Source organism: Thunnus thynnus, chromosome 3 (assembly GCF_963924715.1).
Source record: "Thunnus thynnus chromosome 3, fThuThy2.1, whole genome shotgun sequence".
Lineage (NCBI taxonomy): Eukaryota > Metazoa > Chordata > Actinopteri > Scombriformes > Scombridae > Thunnus > Thunnus thynnus.
The window spans coordinates 16,929,003-16,949,185 of NC_089519.1; the positions used below are offsets into that span (position 1 = coordinate 16,929,003).

The window sequence follows — 20,183 nt, forward strand, 5'->3', positions numbered from 1 at the left end:
TACACATCGTTGACATCTCTACTTTTACTATTTTCTAATTGTTTGAGGTCCAATAATACAACCACTGGCAGTGCTGAAATAATTATTTTTACTGTTTGGTAACATCTTTGTGAATGAAGCTTAGCCACAAACACAGCAGAGCACATCACCTTATAAGGCAATTTAGGTTTGTTGATAATGCTTATGATACTCATGAACAGGTGGCATTCATCAGGCTGAAACAAGAGATTTCCAACAAGTTTATAAATGGATTTTAAGGTTTGCAGTCAGCTGATAGATATACAGTATATTCAGTTCACTACCTTCATAAAAAGTTAACTTGAGTCAGTGATCCTCCTCAGCATCTTCAGTATGTCCATCTGTAGCTTTAGGCCTGATAAATTTGGATGGGCCATCTGACTAAGAGTCACTGGTCTCATCCCGACAGGTTGAACTGCTACTGCATCACGAGGATTCATATTTAATTTGTGCACGTCCTTTCTTTTCTGAGGACGTGCACAACCAACTCTCCAAACGGACACAGGATACACAAGGCAGCAATCATGCACACACGAGTGCGTAGTTAAAAGCAAGTCTAATCTACGGCCTAAGTAGTAGCAGTAGCATTCTTCCAAAACGTAATCTTTTTTTTCATCTTCTTACAATATTCTTTGCAGGTTTAGAAAATGGATGGATAGTTACACAACAATGAAAGCCAATGTTCTGTTTCATTATCATAGGATTTTAGTCCAATGAAACCTCAAAACATTGCAAAGTCTATTTTTCTCTCATAATTCACATATAAACCTGTTCCTTTCTTCCAAGTTGAAGCTCACACAGACCGTTCATTATTAATATTGTGATTATTAATATTGTGATATTCAGAAAATCCACCAGTTTGTATAAGTTGAAGTGAATGACATTGCACAGATAAAGCCAGGCATTCTTTCAATCATGTGTCTCTTCTGTGTTCACAGAGCAACCATCCAATCATCACGGTGCCATCCTGCCTCCTGTGCCACCCCCGCACCGCCAGCAGCCCTCAATAACCGCTCTCAACCAATCCTTTGGCTCCACGCACCACGCTGGCCAATCTCTGAATTCAACGCGACAGCTAACCCCTCCTACTGGAAGCCCGGCCCCTGTGGCCGGCCAATCACCAGCCGAGCTGCAGACCACACCCCCCGAGAGCGTCCCGCTGCAAGACAGCTGGGTGCTGGGTAGCAATGTGCCACTGGAAACAAGGTAAACTGATTCTCTTATTGTCTCACTTTTATCGTCTCTTCAGTCAGCTCTGCAGCGGGCCTGAACGAGACTCTAAAGAGCTGTCAGCATTACTTCCTCTCATAACACTGCTCATGGATGGCATGTGAGTAGTGTCATAGTGACTGACAAGTAGTGAGGGTTCCCTTGAACCGGAGGGCCTGAAATTGTGTCTTTGCAATACAAAGACAAATTTAGGTTTAGCAAGTTTAACAAGTACAAATGGTAACCCTTACTACAGGCCACAATATACCTTCAAAACATGGACAGTCAAACAAAATGTCAAATGTGTTCAAATATATTACTGCAGTGGAATATTATGAGCAGATTAATGATCTTGATTTAAGTGATAATCTGCAAGGATCCAAGCTATCATTGCTGTGGTGTTTTGTATTTGAGCACTGAATCTTATAGGGCTGTAGTCAACCAAAGAAAATCTTGGTCGACTGAAATCGTACATAATCTTCAACTAATCGATTAGTTGCGGGGGGGTGGATGTAACGGGACAGAGTGCACAGTTCTGCAGCCACACATTTCTCAGTTTTCTATTTCTCTGTTTTACGTCTTCAAGTTAGGCTAACCCATTGTTGCTAACTCTGGAGCTAACCCCCTTCACTTTTCCAGCACTTGGCGAAACAACAGACTTGACTTTATAGCATTTATTAACTGTTACACTGCAGTCTGTACTGTACATTTACTGCCAGACTGACAACTTACTGCTAACCTTTTCCTCTGCTCCACTCGCATCCACTGTCACTTCTCTCACTCACTACGCAAACACACTACGCAATGCCAATTCCTTAATGACGTTACGCTACCAATAGTTTCCGAGGCAACGACACAGAGGTAGACTCAGGTACCTGAACAGCGCTGCACGGAGACTCCTAAACACTATTGATTTCTGGATGAATGGATATTTGGCGTTATTTTTGGCATTAAAAAATATTTTTTTGGCCTGGTGGGAGTTCTTGTTGTTATAATTATAGGAGAAACACTGATTCAGTAAACACTTGGTAAATGTTTAGTACAGTTAGACCTAGCAGGCTCCATTAGGTTTGGCGAGTTTCAAGTTGTGAAAACGAGGGTGTTTTGAATACACCCCCGTTTTCACAGGTAATTTGTTAGTCTGTCCCTCCCGCCGTAGGAAATAATGGATTAATCCTGGAAGGCTATTGATGTAGCACTTTTCTCCTTATGAAAGTAACACAGAGATTAATCGACCAATGAGAATTTAGTTGGCCGAGAGTATATCGACCAACTAATCGACCAGTCGACCAGCAGACTACATCCCTAGAATCTTATTTCATTCATCAACTCCAAACCTCCACTGTGTGATGTATCATGAACATTGTGTGGAGTGACAGTATTAAGACTGACATAGAAATTTTTGTCATGGAGATCTTCTCAAATGTACAAAGGAGACAGCGATTCACTCTCCTCACCTGACCCTTGTTTACGTAATTTCAGGCAAAAGGAAATGCTGTTTACCCTTTGATTTATTCATGTGAGATCATGACTCAGGAAGGGGCAGTGATTTAAGCTGAACTGTGGACAAAGTGAAATGGATTGCCACCCTAAGTGTAGAGGGAGGGACTCGAGAAGAAGGAAATGTGAAACATTTGTGTGTGACATTCAGCCAACATAAGATATTTCACATTTTGGTTCCAGATCTTTCAAAGTTCTAATCTCAGTTGTCCTTTCAAAGCACTAGAGAGCATCCAGAGGTTGGTGCATGTTTCTTTTTAGCTCCGACGCGGATCATTTGAACAATGAATCTTTCTGTCATTGTCGCACACAAATACCCCACACAGTTTTTTGATATTTAGCAAACCACTTTACTCTCTAGCAAGTGTAACATCATGCTGGAGACTGTAAGCCTATTGTCTCACACACACACACACACACACACACACACACACACAGTTTATGGGTACAACTTTAACCTTGACCTTTTGTACACCAGACAATTTGTTGCGCACTCTCTTTCACTCTTTTTCTGTCCCACTCTCCTTAATGTCTTTAACCCAGAGAGAAAAGGAGAGTGACAGATTGATAGATGCAGAAATGTATTCCCAACATTTGGGTTGTGTGTGTGTGTGTGTGTGTGTGTGTGTGTTTTGGTGTTTGTGGGCTTTTGGGGCAGCCAAACCATGAACCCTGGTGTAGTTTTATATTCTTATGAAGACCTAGCACACACACACACAAACACATACACAGACAGGCACACACGATTGATGAGCGTAACTTTAACCTTGACCTTTAATTCACCAGGCAATTTGTAGCCAACTCTTTCTTTCTTCTTTTTTCCCCTTTTTTGTCTCTCTCTCTTTTGTCTTATTCCCTTAAAGGAAAAAGGGGAATGCTGATAGATTGATAGAGGGGGAAATGTCTGCCTCTATGATCTTTACAACCCCCAGTATTTTGGCTGTGTGTGTGTGTGTTGGAGAATGTTTGGACCGTTGGGACAGCCAAACCATGGCCCTGGCTCGGCTTTTATTCATATGAAAGGCTTCAGAGTTCAGACCATCATCTTTCAACTGAGCCCACCCCCACTGAAAAGACAGATCCTCTGAGTTTGCTATGTGAGTGTGGTATGTATGAGGGTGTGTGTAAGAAATAGTAAATCCCTCCTCCCTCTCTCTGTCCCTCTCTCTGTCTCACTCTCTCTCTCTCACACACACACACACACACACACACATCCAGACAGACTTGGAGATGAAACAAGTTGCGAGGCCTTCGGGAGATGGGGTAAGAAAAAACTATCAGCTTGCAGGGTAGAGCTGAAAAATAAATGCTGTGTGACCTGGAGGTGCTCCCTGCATGGCAAATCAAACACATCCATCCTCTGCTGGATGCTGCAGTCAGCACTACTTCTCGGTCCCATACACGCAGAAAAAACCTTCATCTTCAAAGCTGAATGTACTGTACTGGTCAGTTGTCACCTGGTCACTTTGTTTGTTTGTTTCTTTCTTTCTCATTTAATGCTATTAACATCTAACTGTAATGCCTGGGCAGCACTGAACTGCTGCTATTCACAGGCCTGCGGTGTCCACACAGATGCTACTGCTACTGCCAGTGCTATCTTTCTACATAGTTTTACTTTGATAATGGCCATCACTAATAGAATCTTTCATATCATTTCATTATAAATTTAATTTATACTTAGTTTAGACAGAAAAAACTTAAGAAGCGTGTGCTCAATTGTGAAAAATAAATAATAATATGTGAGGTGAAAGCAGCTTTCTTTCTGATGGGCATGGTAGGGTCTGGTTGGGGGTACTTCTGTGTCAGCCACATGCATTGTTTTATTGATTGTATTGATTATTCTGCCAGTTAAACCCCCACTGTCACCGCTCTAAGTGAAGAAAATCCTTCCAGACGACACCAAGTTCCCCAAACGAGCAAAACACACTCCAATGAACAAACCTCCAAACTAACTGTCAGGAGGGAAACTGACAATAAATACAGAAAATAACACACAGATACACTGCTCATGCAGGCAGTGTGTTCCAGGTGTAAATATTAACCCTGACAATTACTGTCAACAAAAAAGTAGCATGAGCGATTTAAGAAAACTTTTGCCATTAATCGGTTTTCTCTTTTAGCCTAAGAGGGCCACAAAATAAAATATATTAATAAGACAACCTTTGTGTAAAAATAATATTCTGTTCACCATATTATCATCATCATGGTTTGCTAATTTACTGGCAGGATTTTTAGATGTGATGATTTTTATTTTCATTAAAAAATATATATATATATATTGTCATGCCTCTAATATCTCTGTTACTGTCACATCCCTTGACAGCTTCTCATATTAATAATAATACATTTTATTTATAGAGTGCATTTCATGGTACTAATAGACTGTTCTGTAGATACAGTACCCTTTATTCCTGTCACAGTACAGCGTTGCACTACTGACAAGTCATTATCAGCTCTACTATTAATATTTTCAAATTTTTGTTTTTTTTAATAAAACTTGCTCACAAACTGAGCAGAACAGGTTGCTTTATGTGTCAATTTTAGGTGAACTGATAATGTATAACGGCCTATGTCAAGAGTGTGACTAAATTGTCATATTACATAGTTGTTTAGTCTTTTTATTCAGTCTTTTTAGTCAGCATTTTAGTCAGCAAAATAGCTAAGTCCATGATGCTAGCATTTAGCAAAGAGTGGAAAGGCTCCAGAATCTGTGGCTGTTACAAGTGATTACAAGGCTTTCTGTTAACTCTTTTCTGCCTTTTAAACAATATTTCATCTACAGTTTTCGTGTCATTTTCTCCACATTACATGATCTACTTAAGAAAGATTTGAATACCGTATTGTAATCTAACAGCTAGAAATTATGTGTATAACTAAAAAATTACAAAGGATCCTCTTCACTTTTGTGTTTTTACTTAATGAAAATCTCACTTGAACATAATATTAGCAATCATAACATCATTTGACCGGTATTATAGTATGCCTGTTGTGCAGTGTCTAGAGGTAGCTTGTGCACTCCAAGGGGTGCATGCACACCATGATGATTTTTTTGTATTTTCTGAGAAACCTGAAAAAATGACTTAGGCTAGGGATGCACGATGTCATCAGCACGTCATCGGTATCGGCGGATAAAAGCTCTAAAATGAAATATCGGCATCGGCCATTTCTGCCGATTATGAGAGGCCAATTTGTTGCCATCTCCTCCACCGCGTGACTGTGCTTCCCTCCACGGACTGTTTCACCCTGACGGTCCCGGCGTTCCTCCGCAGGTCCACTTCACTCAAGCTGCCCTTCAGACTGGCTGCTTCTTCCCACTTTAACCTGAATAACAAACCGGGCGGGGCTTGGTGCTCTGGTTGGATCCAAATGCAGAACCGGGGCTAATGTTAGCAGGGAGGCTAGCAGAGGCTAGCTGGCTGTGCTTCCCTCCGGCCATGCTACGGCTAACGCTCTGCTTATAATACTAATTATACATACAAATAAATAACATAAGTGTAAGTGGTGACTGTAGAATGTATGGTATTGTAGTCTGATTATATCATTTCATGGTTATAAGTGCTCACAGGCCATCACAGTCACTTACAGTATTGTGCATGTAGCTGTTAGTAAGCACTTGACTTAAAATAGTGTCAATTCACAAATGACTTCTGCATGAATCCTTATTATTCCACTTTTAACATACTTGATGTATATCAACAGATAAAAAAGGTGTCAAAAGATTATGTTCATAAAGAACATAAAATGTAGAAAAAATAGCAAAGATCACAGCTAATTTACATCATAAGGGATTATTAAATTCCCTTGATCAGAGTATAAGTAGCAGAACAACCAGATTCAACTACCAGATCACTTTGAAAAGAGCAGACGCCAGGATTTCATCAGCAACTCAAGTTTCACACTCAAGTCTTGAGTCTTTTATTTGAATATTTCAATGTTTCAAGACAAAAAAAGTTTTCCCTAGACAGAAGTGTCATCCACCCACTCTCTATCAAATATGTCAACTTACACAAGCAACAACAGCGAGTCAAAGTCTACTAAAACTCAGTGGTGCTGCTAAGATTTATTATAAGATACATAACACAAAGATGGTCCCATACACCACTGTAGCACTGATCAAATATGTCATCAGTGAAACTGCATCATGAGCTTCATTGCAGAGGTTGACACCCTCACTGGACCAGATCTGAGGAAAAGATCACTATCACTCCCACGCAGCAGTCTAACTCAGGTTTATGTCCTGTTCAAACAGGGACTGTTTCTCTCCTTAACATTCTTGTTGACTGACATGGTATCACATAGCCTGTGTGTGTGTGTGTGTGTGTGTGTGTGTGTGTGTGTGTGTGTGTGTGTGTGTGTAGGTGCGCAGGGGCGTGTGTGTGTCAAACAGGCACAGTATCATATAGACTCTATAGTTAATCTGTGCAGACAAAACACTCACCAACTGCCACATACCTCTACCCTATATACTCAGTTCTCTCAGACTGACCCCCCTCCCTTTTAACCCGGGCTGTAAGTATATGTGTGTCTGTTTTTGAGCCAACTTTCAAATACAGTTTTATCACAAATATTTACAGCCAGGTAAATAAACCGTGGAGTACTCAAAATAACATATGCACACTATCAAACACTTAGACGCACACAGAATTTTGAGATAGAACGTTTTCCAGATTCAATGCTAAACACATTTACTATATTCAGCCACAGTCACTTACATCTTTCTCACCTTTCACTTTTCTCCATCATTCTGTTTTTTCTCCTTTCCACCCATCTCCCCCTCTCCATATTTTTTATCCTCAATTGCTTCTATGTGTCCAGTAATTGTACATTTAACGCTAACACCATGTGAGGTGAAACTGTGCCCCATGCCAGCCTCTTAGTGTACATGATGTTGTATATGACACTACCTTGAGTGATAGTAGACTTTTTTCCCCTACTTTTGCTTCATTGCTGATTTACTTCTATATGGAGTACTGCTCCATCCACTGGTTCAAACTAAACAAGCAGAAATCTGTCTTTCCTTTTCATCTGTCACACTGCAATAAAAGCTGCCTAAACTTGAGTAATGTTGACATTAGTGGGTTAGTGAGCTAACAGCAGGCTTAACTCTGGCTTTTTGGCCTCAGATCGATCACCATGTTAACTAATGGCTGCTCTTCATGAGGCTGGGTGATCATAACAGGTGCTGCAGGCATGATGGCAACAGTGTTTCTATTCAACAGGAAAAAACACTCCTTAACTTCCATACTGTTTCCATAATAATACAAATATAACTGATATACTGTATCTATAGCAGTGGTTCCCAAAGTGCTGTGAGATTAATCATATCGTTGTTCATATATTGTGTGTTTTTAATAACATTTCAGCGCATTAAAAAAACCGAGACATTTACATTACGTTTTATGTTAAGTTTTCTAACATATCAAAACAGAATAAATAAGCAATAAATATGAAAATCACCACATTCAAAACTGTTTAGTATGCAGGTAGTTGAAGCTGACATGACAACTCACAGTTGTGGGTTGTCATAGTAACACAACACGCTTTCTTGGCTCAGGAGTTTTGCAGGAGCTCAGTGGCCAGAAAAGTGAGTGTCAGAGCAGTGATGGAAAGATTTGAGACAAAAAAACAGCTCAAAGAAATGTTGAAACATCTCAGCTCTCAACAAACAGATGACTGAATCTGAGTCAACCAACAAAAGTACTCAGCTAATGAATTACCGGACACGTTTTAGCTGCTTGTGGAACACAGATATCCATTACTGTATGTGTGCATTCACTGTGGTGTTACACATTACCAAATTCATAATAGTGTTATGTGGTTCTCTCATCGCTGGTAAACATGAAAACAAGACTAGAGACGACCTGTCAGTGGAGTCAGATCTGCAGGATGTTCTCTCTCCACATCAACAACAACAGCTCACAGTGCATATATATATATATATACACAGTTAATTTCTTTCTTCAAATCCAGTCACAGATTCGATGTTTCCCTCTGTGCTCTACATCCCCCAAATCTATTAACATGTGCTAACAAAATCTGGGATTTTTGAAAATAAATTCAAAATGACTTGGTGCTACTCTAAAGACAAAAAACAAATTAAAAATGTGTGTTTACTGCCTTTTTCTGGGAAAAGACTATTGACTGTACAGCATAGATTTTTGTTATGCAAACAATATATTCTAAGTTGATAGAAGAAAGTGTGTGTGTGAGTGGGGGGGGGGGGGGGGGGGGGGGATTATTCAATTTCTGCTTCACTTTTTGTTCAAAGTTGAATTTGTAGCTACAGCTGATGTATGAGTGACAAACCTGCAGATAGACACAGAGAAAGTGAAGAGGTGTGTTATGGGCATTTATTGGGTTCTTAGGAGATGAAAGGAAGAAAGAATGGAGTGAGATGTGACAGGAGAGTGTGAATGTCCTCATTTAGAGGTGGTAATCCCTCCATTGACAGACAGGCATAGACACACACACACACACACATAAAGACAAATATTGTACCCTTTGACAATTACACACTCACAGATTTATGTGCACCCACCTGTTGCGTAAAGGGACACCCAACACAACTGCTCACTGGATTGAGCAGGCGCTTATGTCAGTCACACACACACACACACACACACACACACACACACAGCTACATAGTTTGTTGCCGAAATAAAGATAAATTGTGAAAGAGTATAGGACAATAGTGACCCTTGCTCTTATGTCTTGATTCTTAATATAAAACTATTATAGATGGAGGACAGATGGAATATGGAGCTGGTAATGGCGACAGGCAGCGGCAGTTGTGCGGTATGCTGTGTGTGCTGTGGTTTTTATCTTGTTCGACGTGTTTTATCATTACTACTAATTCATTTTTTTAACTGATCTGCGTACCCGGAGCATGTCCAGTATAGCCATGAGTTCCTCCTGCTTCTCTGCAACTCCGGTGTGGGCACCATGGAACCCTTGGCAGCCCAAGGCTGTGATGAAAAGGGAGAGCGCGTGCGCCAGAGGCTCAAGAGACAAGGCCCCTTCCCACAGTGATCCTTGCCAATCAATGTCCAGTCACTCCACAACAACATTAATGAGCCTCAGGCAAATGTCAAGTTCCTGATGGACTATAACAGCGCTTGCTTTAACGGAAACATGGCTCAAAGAACAAGATTCACAGTCTGATTTGGAAATTGAGGCCTTTGGAGTACCATTTCGCCTTGACAGAGACTCCACAGTGACCAGTGAAGGCTTGTGTCTCCATGTTAACAAAAACTGGTGTATTACTGGTGGTTGTAAGGGAGACACTGTGCACCCTCAACATTGAACTCTTTTCCATATCCCTACGTCCCTTTTAATTACTGAGGGAAATTCCACAGTTATTGGTCATGCTTGTTTACATTCACCTGAAGGCTAATGTTGACACTGCTACTCAGACTATGGTTAAAACAGTGCAACGGCTTCAGGTGAAAGCGCCAGATGCACCAAACTTTGTTATGGGCGATTTTAATAACTGCAAACCAGGAAAGTTTTTGGGTAATTTTTACCAGTATGTTACTTGTCCGACACGACTCACAAAATGCCTGGACCTTTGTTATGGATCTGTGAAGGGAGCTTACAAATCCCATCGTAGAGCTCCATTTGGTATGTCAGATCACAGTTGTTTCCATCCTCCTGCAGAGAAACAAGCCAGAACGGCGTTTAGTTCCCGTCTGGTCTGAAGAGTCTACACGGTGCCTCCACCTGTACCGACTGGGACTTGTTTAAGAACGTTCGTGTTGATTTGGTGAACTGACGGAGACTGTGTCTGCATACATTACCATTTGTGAGGACTTGGTCATTCCCCAGAAATCAATTTCCATTTATGAAAATAATAAACCATGGGTCTCCAAATCTGTCAAAACCACAATTATCCAGCGGAATATTAGTTGGACACAAGTCAAAAAGGAACTTAAGATCGTGAAGTATAATTATAAAGATAAAGTAGAGAAGTTGCACGCCCTACTTGGATGAAGTGAAATCCATGATTGGGATGTGCCTTAATGGCAAGCCTGATCGTGACTTTTCAAATGAACTGAACATTTTTTATAATCACTTTAATGTCTATGATTTTAGTGAGGAGCTGTCAGTTTTTAAAAATGCTGTTTCCGAGCAGAATAGTGTGCACTTTGACAGGGGTAGGGTCCTGAAACTTTTCCAGGGGGTTAAGGAAGGGAAAAGTCCAAGCCCTGATGGCTGGGAGGTCGTATCCTTACAAATTATGCCAAACAGTTGGCAGATTTTATTTTTAAATTGTCTCTCCAACTCCATAGGGTTCCTTGTGTTTGGAAGTGTTCCGTTATTGTACCTGTGCCAAAAAACAATTCTCCAAAGTCACTGAACTACAGGCCTGTGGTGCTTACATCTCTGGTTATGAAATCACTTGAGAAAATTGTGAAGGATGAGCTTCTTAAAACAGTGCAGGCAAATTTAGGGGTGTTGACGTTGCGACAAGCACCCTACTTAACATGATTCTATCACACGTTGAGGGAGCAAAGACTGTATGTCTAGTTTTATTGATTTCTCCTCAGCTTTTAATTGCATCCAACCACATATTTTAGCTGAGGTTAAGGAGCATCCACAACAATGATCCTGGCCTGATATGTTGGCTGATGGACTTTTTAACTGAGAAGTCCCAAGGTGTTAGAGTGAACAGTGTGTCATCTGATGTTCTTTTTTCCTCCACTGGATCACTCCAGGGGTGCGTCCTCTCACCTCTTTTATTTGTGTTGTAAACAAATGAGTGCCAAAGACAAAATTTGAGACGTCATATCCTCAAACTTGCAGATGATTCAGTGATCGTGTCTCTCCTCAGCAGTGATGACCCTGATCATAGCCATGTAGTGGCAGAATTCACAGGCTGGTGCAGGACATCCTTCTTAAACATCAATGTGCCTAAAACTAAAGAGATGACAACAGATTTCTGGAAGAATCCTACGGTCATCTCCCCTGTGTTAATAAATGACAATCAGGCTGTTGAGTTTGTGCAGCAGTACAGATATCTTGGCACTGTATTTGATAATAAGCTGACCTTCAAGCTTCAGGTGGATGCTGTATGTATAAAAGCTCACCAAGCTTATTGTAAACTTCCTAGTTTCAATGTGGACAACACTTTTATGAAAATGTTTTATTCTTGTTTTCTTGAATGTGCCTTGACTTTCTCCTTCATCATCTGGTACGGGTCACTTAAAGTGTGCACCAAAATTGCAGGCCAAACTCTTAATGACTTGACTCTTTTGTATCAGGTTAGGACCTTTAAGAAGGTCCAGTCAGTCAGTGAGTTTAAGCTGATCCTGTCTGCCCACAGATGCAGTCTGCCTTCATGCAGGACCAATAGGCTTAGGAATTCTTTTGTTCCAGCTGCCATTGGCCTTTTAAACAACGCATTGTAATTATTATGTTGTTATGTTATGTTGTATTTATTGCCTTTAATACTTAACCTGTTTTGTATATATGTATATATATTATTATTATATATATGTATATATGTATGTGTATATATGTATGTGTGTGTGTGTGTATATATATATATATATATACATACAGTATATTAACACGTGTAAACTTTATAAATGTTAAGAAACTCACCTTCAAATAAATAAAATTTTATTCTTTGGGGGGAAAAAAGAGTTGCGCAAATGTGTTTTTGTTATTTTTCCTCTCGGCACGTTATTGTTTGCTTCAGACAGAGCAGTACCTCTGGATCATATTTTCTTTGGAATATCTGTTTTCCTTTGACAGATTCATCTAAAAGCACAAGTTTCTCCTCTTCTGTCCAGTTTGGCTTCTTCTTCTTCAGTATTTGCCAGACATTTTAATAAACACTCAATATCAAAACACCAAAAGAAAAAAACAGTTTGGATTCCAATTAAGATTTGATTCACATGGGCAGCTGCATTGTTACCATGGCAACTTTTCCTGATCCCCGCTGGACTTTGTGAGACATTTACTCATTTACCTTAGGCTTCTGCTGGAGACGTTCCTGTCAACACCTTTGAGACCCTTAAAAATGAACATTTTAAGAAAAATTTGAAAGAGAAAAACAGCTGATTTATATCACTGACACAGGCCTCTTACCCACTGTGGAATTTGCAGATTGAATTTTATGTATTCTAAATTAAACTCAGGGAGTAGCCACAGATGCTAGTTGCATGTAAGCAGTCTATGTCCAAAAAATAAAATGAAATTAATACAAAGAAAACCCCAAAACACTATGTAGCTTATGGTGGCCATTTACCAAACATAAATCTGATGCATTCATTTTCATATGTGTGTGGGTGTGTGCATGATTTTTAGGCATTAAGAGAAAAATCAATTAGACAGTAAAATGCAAATCAAAATGACCCTTGTGGTGGTTGTGTTGGGATTATTCATATTTATGTAGGAATGTATGGAGAACACTGTTGTTGGTTGGCTATTGTCTCCATGTTAGACATGTCAGCTACAGTATATACAACATCTACTGTCCACACATTAGTTACAGTCATTTTACTCCTGAGGATCCGTAACATGTCTCTTCTTCGCTTTTGTTACTCTCTGTCACATTTACTCACACACACACACACAGAGAAGCACATTTCTAAGGTGCCAGCTCCATCCTCCTTGTGTTGATCCTATTGTCAAAGACACATAAAAGGCCCAGTGTAAATAGTGTTAATGTAATGTAAATGCAGGTTGTAGAATAGAGCATTTGAAGGGCTGTTATTATTAACGGACTACCAGATTAGTTATGGTTGACAACATGCTACTCTCTGCTAAGCACAGTGGTTACAATCCTTTTACACTCTTATCCTCGCTATCCTCTGTGTGTCTGCTGTAATTAACTTGCATTTAAATACTCATAAAACACGTATAGAATGGTAAGTGTGCTATCTGCAGCCCTGTGCTGTGTCTGTGCTTTTCAAAAGTTCCAGTGCTGGTATACAGTCTGTCCCAGTACAGCAGCATAATGAAAACCTCATGTCTCTAATCTCACAAGAAGCACTGTCTCCAACTTGCATTCAACTGCCAACTATGGTTGGCTGGGTTGATATGGCTATAACTTGCAGAGGGCTTGCAGGAATTGCCAGGACTGATGCTCTGTGATCAAAGCAGCTGATTGCTGATTTACTGCCTTAAAAAAGGTTTCTATTCATGCAAAATAAACCGTCTAAATGCGAGGACTGAGTGCTAAGAACAAAGAAAAAAAACTAAAGCTGCACTTCTGTATTTATCTGTTTCTATCAATGTTGACTTTGTTGCATTTTTGCATTTCATGTGTTCAAGAGGATGTGTCTAATTACAAAGAAATGTTAACTAAACTGATGTGACTTCTTGGTGACAGATGTTGGTGAAAACAAATCTGATAGCAGTCCCTGTAATTTCAGCTAAGCATGATGGATTTCTCTGGTGTTCATATTAGAACATATATAGAAACAACTGATTAAGACCATCAGTCCAGAATTCATTTCATCATGCTTGGCTTTCCAAGCATGACAAACTGCAGACTATCAGATGTCAATCTAAGTCCGTCTACCTAGAAACGCTCGTGTTTTGGGATCATTTCTTGCAGTTGGTTTAAATTACATTTCAGATGAAGTGCACAGACGTCCCTTGGAATACAGCAGACAGCTGTATTTTCAGGCATCTTGTTTATTGTTGCCACCCGAATCTGAATGTGTTTTTCACAATGTCAGCACAGCATCAACAGTGGAGTATTAAAACTACATCATCAAGATTCTCCATGGTGTCTCCAAGTGTTCAGTTTCACTGCCCAAGTTAATTACAACTTTATAACTAATTGATTTGAAAGTTATGTTGGTGATGAAAGGGAGGAAGTGGCGGCAAAAATAACAAAACAAAAATGAAAAGAAGAGGAAAATCTCGAGATAGACCAATTGTGTTCAAATTAATTTTTTATTTTTAAGTAGGCTGATATCGTCTGACAAAACAAACTTTTTGACTTTGAGTTGTTTGTTAAATTGAGTTTTCTTATGGGCTTCTTTTGGCTTTGTTTTTGTGATATGAACTTATTACAAAGTTTTACTTTCATACGTGTGCGTGTGATCTAGCAGTCACACCCAGCCTCTGTGTCTCTCCCTGAATGAAAGCATGATAAAATGTGACTATTTTTCATTAATGTACCCATTTTATGTTGTCATCAAATGAGGTGAATGTACAAGCGGAAAACTATGAAAGAGAAACACTAGTAGATGTGATGCAAGTTGCAAGACATACAAAGGTGTTTCTGAAACAGCACTGCTGTCTCAGTAGGAAGCCCAAATAATATGACTTATTAAATCTGTAAATGTCTGTGACCATGTTTGGTCCATGTGTGGGTGTGGTGTGTGTGTATTACTATATCTACTGACATTACCGCATTTCAGCTAAATCTGTTTGTCTAACATAAATGAAATGTATGTGTGAGTGATTGTCATACCAAAAGGAGAAAACTTTTGTAGGACTTGCTGACTGGATAAAGCTGTGAGTGTGTGTGTTTGCAGATGTTCTGGCGTAAAAGGTTATTAAAAAATTTTGACATTCCAGCAGCAGACCTTTGTTGCATGTCATTCCCTGTCTCTCTCTCCCATTATTTCCTGTCATCCCATAAATGTCGCTATCTAATAAAGGCATAAAAATAGGCTTAAAAATATATTTATATCATAGTCCACAAGCCTCAGAGCCAGATTGTACCTAGGTATGATTTAGCCGGATTACATTCATACCTGGCATTAATATGCATCATCCACATCATGATCTGATCCTGCGTTATCATTGAGCACACACCTGTGACGTCTTTCCCTAGTGCACAGGAATTGTGAAACAAAATAATGGCCACCTGTGAAGGTCTTATGTGAATTTTCAGCAACCAATTTTCTTGGTTGAGGTAAAAAATAAGGAGGAAAAGATGTGCTTCAAAACAAGTAAATGATGATGTTGCAGGTGCTGCTTCCACTTCTTGTGTTAGTTTCTGGCAGTGCTGTGTGGTGCACACCATGACATACCTCTGCTCCACCAAACAGGAAAAAAAACAAAACAGCAGCAGACAACGTGTAGACAGAGGAAACAAACTCCTCCATTAAAGTAATAATGCCATATTAGGTGAGAAACTGCAAAGACCATGCACCAGGTTTACAGTAGGGGTGTGCCCAACTACAAATACATTATTCGGCAAAGCACAAATATTAGGTTTTTTACAGTTGTCATGAAAGGAGAAATTAAATACAGAGACCAAAACCGTTGTTTGTACCAGGCTGTAAACATGTTTATTTCTGCTGTTAAGTTGGGCATATTAACATGAGGGTCTCTGGAGATTGACTCGTTTTTGGAGCCAGCCTCAAGTGGCAATTTGAGGAACTGCAGTTTTTGGCACTTCATTTTTCAGCCCCGGAGGTTGCCACTCGATGGAGTTAGTCGGTCAGATGTTTTTCAAACTGCGTCTTTCTGCATGTTGACTGTTAAAGCTTTAGCTCTAATTTACAGTGTGGTCACAGAGCTTGCTTATGGTGTGGTGGATTGAAACAATCCATTCATGGATCACCTGAGATGCATGTTAATGCCAGGTCAGTGGATCCCCAGAGTCCTCATGGCTGTTAACTCCAGCCAGTCAGGTACCTATTTACACCAGACCAGGGACACCAGGTAAATGGCATTAACTGTCAGCTGTGGGCCCTGAGGAGCACCACTGAGAGCCGCTCAAGTATTTTATTCATCCACGGTTTCACTTGTCAACACTTGCACTAATGTGTGTCCTCAGACCTTCAAATGGTGATCATCACATTAAGTAATTGCTGTAATTTTTTACATTGGTGTATACAGTTATTTTCACATAAAGAAAAGAGTTTATGACCCCCTAATGTCATCCCAAATCATCTGAAATACAGCATGTTCTGTTGTCTTGGGTTGTTGTTAACTCGTGTGACTTGATGCTTTTAATTGAATGTTTCTGCTTTAACTTCTTGAACTCACACACAGAAACAGTAATGCTGAGTGTCTCTGAAGTTCTGTTACCCGTCTCCTCTATTCGTTCGGTCTCTCCCCTTTCACTCCCGCTCTCTCTTTTTTCTGTCTTCTATCTCTGTCTTTACATCTTGCCTAGAGGCAGGTATTAATTGAAGGGCCCTTGTTATAATGGGTTCTAATTGTTAATCACACAGCCTTGTTAGAGAGCAGTCTAATTGTAATTACAGATGCTCGTTAGCTGGGGTTCTGTCATTAATTAGACATTGTGACCTTGGTAATTACTGCAGGCATACATGTATGTGCCAGTGATTTTCTCCACTGTGGAAATGATCAAAGACTGCCTTTATAGGGATAAAGAAGAACTGTTTGGTTTTCAGATGGACTGCCACTTTTATACAGTCTTTATACATACAGTCCCTTGATTGGCTTGTTCCAACAGGGTCCTAACACATGAAGTATTTGAAGGAGAGCTTCATGTTTAGGTTAACCAGAAAGTGATACCTCAATAAGAGATCTGAGGCCTTAAACGCTGAACTTTCCCAGTTATCATTTATCAAGATATGACATATAGACTGTCTGTATGCTCTGAGAGCAACATCCATTTAATGTTTTCTATTGACTAACTTTTATAATTACGAGACTATTTTTTGTTGTTGCTTATAATCATCAGTGTAATTATAGTATTTCTGCATGCCTCTCTGTCTCTTCTTTTAGAAATACCATAAATAATGATTTTTCTATATTCACACACATATTCAAATTAACTTGCATTTTACTTTTCATAATCATAAATTACGGATAATAAATAAATCAGGATTGGTAGCAGAAGGTGGTTATGCTTAAGTGAAGAGATGTAGAGGGGAATATTACAGACTTCATTTGTCAAGTTAACAAGCACAATAAAGATTTGTCACCCCACTGTTCACACACCTACAGTGCACCAGTATGAGAGTCACAAACATTGCGACTCATACTGGTGTACAGCTGTATGAGATTATGAGGGAGTATTATAGTCGCTCAGCTGAGTGCAGTGCCTATCATGTCGCTGCAATGGCCGGCTACATGTCCTCCATGTAATACGAATACATTTTCATTTTCTTTCTCGCTGTCTGTCCACAAGACATGCTTAAATAAGGTCTGTATATTGCGGAAACATGGGCATTGACCGCAAAGAACTATATCAAAAGCACAGAGGTATTACAGAAACAAGGTTTTATTCAAGTTTAATCCAAATCAAACTTAGAGCTAACTAAGACTCTGAAACTAAGATCTCAAGTACAGATCACATCAATTCCCATTTAGGGCAATGCAGAATTGGTGAGATAAATACAATGTTCTCAGCCACAAAGCAGGACATACTATCAGACATTTTTTTTACCAGAAAGAAAGTCAAAGTGAATATTTCATTTAGCAGCATATTGTAGATCAGCAGTGTAAACTGTAGAGGACTGTTGGCTGATGTAATTGGGTAGCAAAGCCTGTGGAGGAAACCTTAGAATATTGAATTAAAATATAACAATATAGACTATTTATTTTACATATACGTACAGTATAATGAGCTCAGAGCAGGCAGAACATTGACTAAAATGCTGTGAGCCAAAAAACTCATATCATAGAGCAAGTAAGTTGCAGTTCCAAAAGTCGGGATCTGAAAATTTGCAATTTCAGTTTAACAGATCTTGTTTAAGAAAAACTACAGTTTATTACAACTTGAGTTTTATTTGCCTTGCTCTGGCCATCAGTTCTGTTGGATTTAATAATATTGTTCTCACAAAAGTAGATCTGGCAACGTGACATCACTAAAAGTAGGTAAAATGGATCAAGAAACTGGAGTTGCAAATTCTGACTGTTCAATGCACATTAAGCTACATTTTAATGATGTACTCAAGCAATTCTTTGGCACACCAGGCAGGTAACATAAGTGGACCACTTGTGGAGTGGATGCTGCGACCATACGCTTCCATTATAATCAATGAAAGTGGCTACACAAGGCCAGAGAGCAGCTCATAAGTCATGCATATGCACCATGGAGTGAAAACGCATAAGCCCAACAATAGACCTGTCTTCTATTTAATTTTTTTAAACGAGCCATACACAGCTATAATGTTCTATATTTTTAAATAATTAAACTATACAGGATAAATGACTCTAGCTTTTGGCAGATTGGTTGTGAGATTTTCTATTATTTTTCTTGTTTCCTGTTGTTTCATGTCATTTTATAATTTGCACTGATAAGTAGCCATATATCGGTTACTTTGTATCAAACAGGGTTTCCGCCTCGGTGTTGTATCACCCTGTCTGCATTTAGTTACTTTGTTTACTTTTGCCAGTATCAGCTGATGGTTGTTTGTAACATTATCCCTCACATACATAGTCTGTAGATGTTAACTTACCCATATTACACAAATGTGGCAGTTTTCACAGGGTCCAAAAGCTGAAAACACAATCCCAAAACCAAGATCCAACGTCTTGTTTTGACCTTAAAGTTACGCAAGCCTACGCTGTATGTCCACTGCAGGTGTTGCCACCATAAAGAACCATTACGCAGCATGTCCACTCTGCAAACAGTCCGCTCACGTTATGTGCCCAGTGTAGCCAAAGGGTAAGTGTAGAAGAAGCCTCCACATTGATATTCATTTCATTTTATTTCTAATCAACATAGCTTAGAGAGTTAAATAAGCCAAGTTACTTTAAAATGTCACCGTCCTCTTCAGTAGCCACAAGTGACAGACCCGTATAAGCCATGCCCATGCACTCGCTCTGTGCTAAAAAGAAAATACCCATAAAAAACACAATATCTAAGATGGGTCACTGTCAGGACATAGGGCGTAGGGTTTGCAAACATGAATATGGTGTGCAGTCTACTGGAATCACCCACAGCAGTTGTCATCAAAATTCCTGATGCTGCCACTGGGGGGTGGCAACAGAGTATGAAATTGTGTACTGCAGTTAATTTTGTATGTATGTAAACAAAACCAATGTACCATAACTAATTTCTCCATCTACTTTTCTCTCTTCCCCTCTAGGCACTTTCTCTTTAAGACAGGTACAGGCACGACCCCCCTCTTCTCCACGGCAACTCCCGGCTACACTATGGCAACAGGCTCAGTGTACTCCCCACCCACCAGGCCATTGCCAAGGAATACCCTGTCCCGCTCTGCCTTCAAGTTCAAGAAATCCTCAAAGTACTGCTCATGGAGGTAAGATGGAATGAGGGGGAAGAAATCAAAGACCTGTACACGCAGGACTATGGGCTTCTGTTCAGCCGTAGCCACAAATCATACTGCTTGATATTTGCCATCGGTAAGATACAAACCAGATTCATACAAGGCCTGGAAGACCCTTTATATACAGTACCAGTCAAAAGTTTGGACACATTTTCCCATTCACTTAAATGAGAAAGTGTGTCCAAACTTTTGACTGGTACTTCAGCTGAGAGATGAGGTCATTTTTGGAACTCAGTTGCTTGTTGCTTGCAGAATTCTGCATGTATGGCCCAA

The 20,183-nt window shown here is 39.7% G+C and overlaps 1 protein-coding gene across 7 annotated transcripts in view; it reads left to right on the forward strand.

Annotated features, from left to right (window-relative positions):
- Positions 1-20,183, forward strand: part of LOC137179643 (teneurin-3) — a 370,272-nt gene that overhangs the window by 217,679 nt on the left and 132,410 nt on the right. For all 7 annotated transcript variants that reach the window (XM_067584473.1, XM_067584474.1, XM_067584475.1 and 4 more), the window contains 2 exons: positions 957-1,224; positions 19,710-19,883. In XM_067584473.1, coding sequence (XP_067440574.1) covers positions 957-1,224; positions 19,710-19,883 — 442 coding nt within the window. The remainder of the gene's footprint in view (positions 1-956; positions 1,225-19,709; positions 19,884-20,183) is intronic.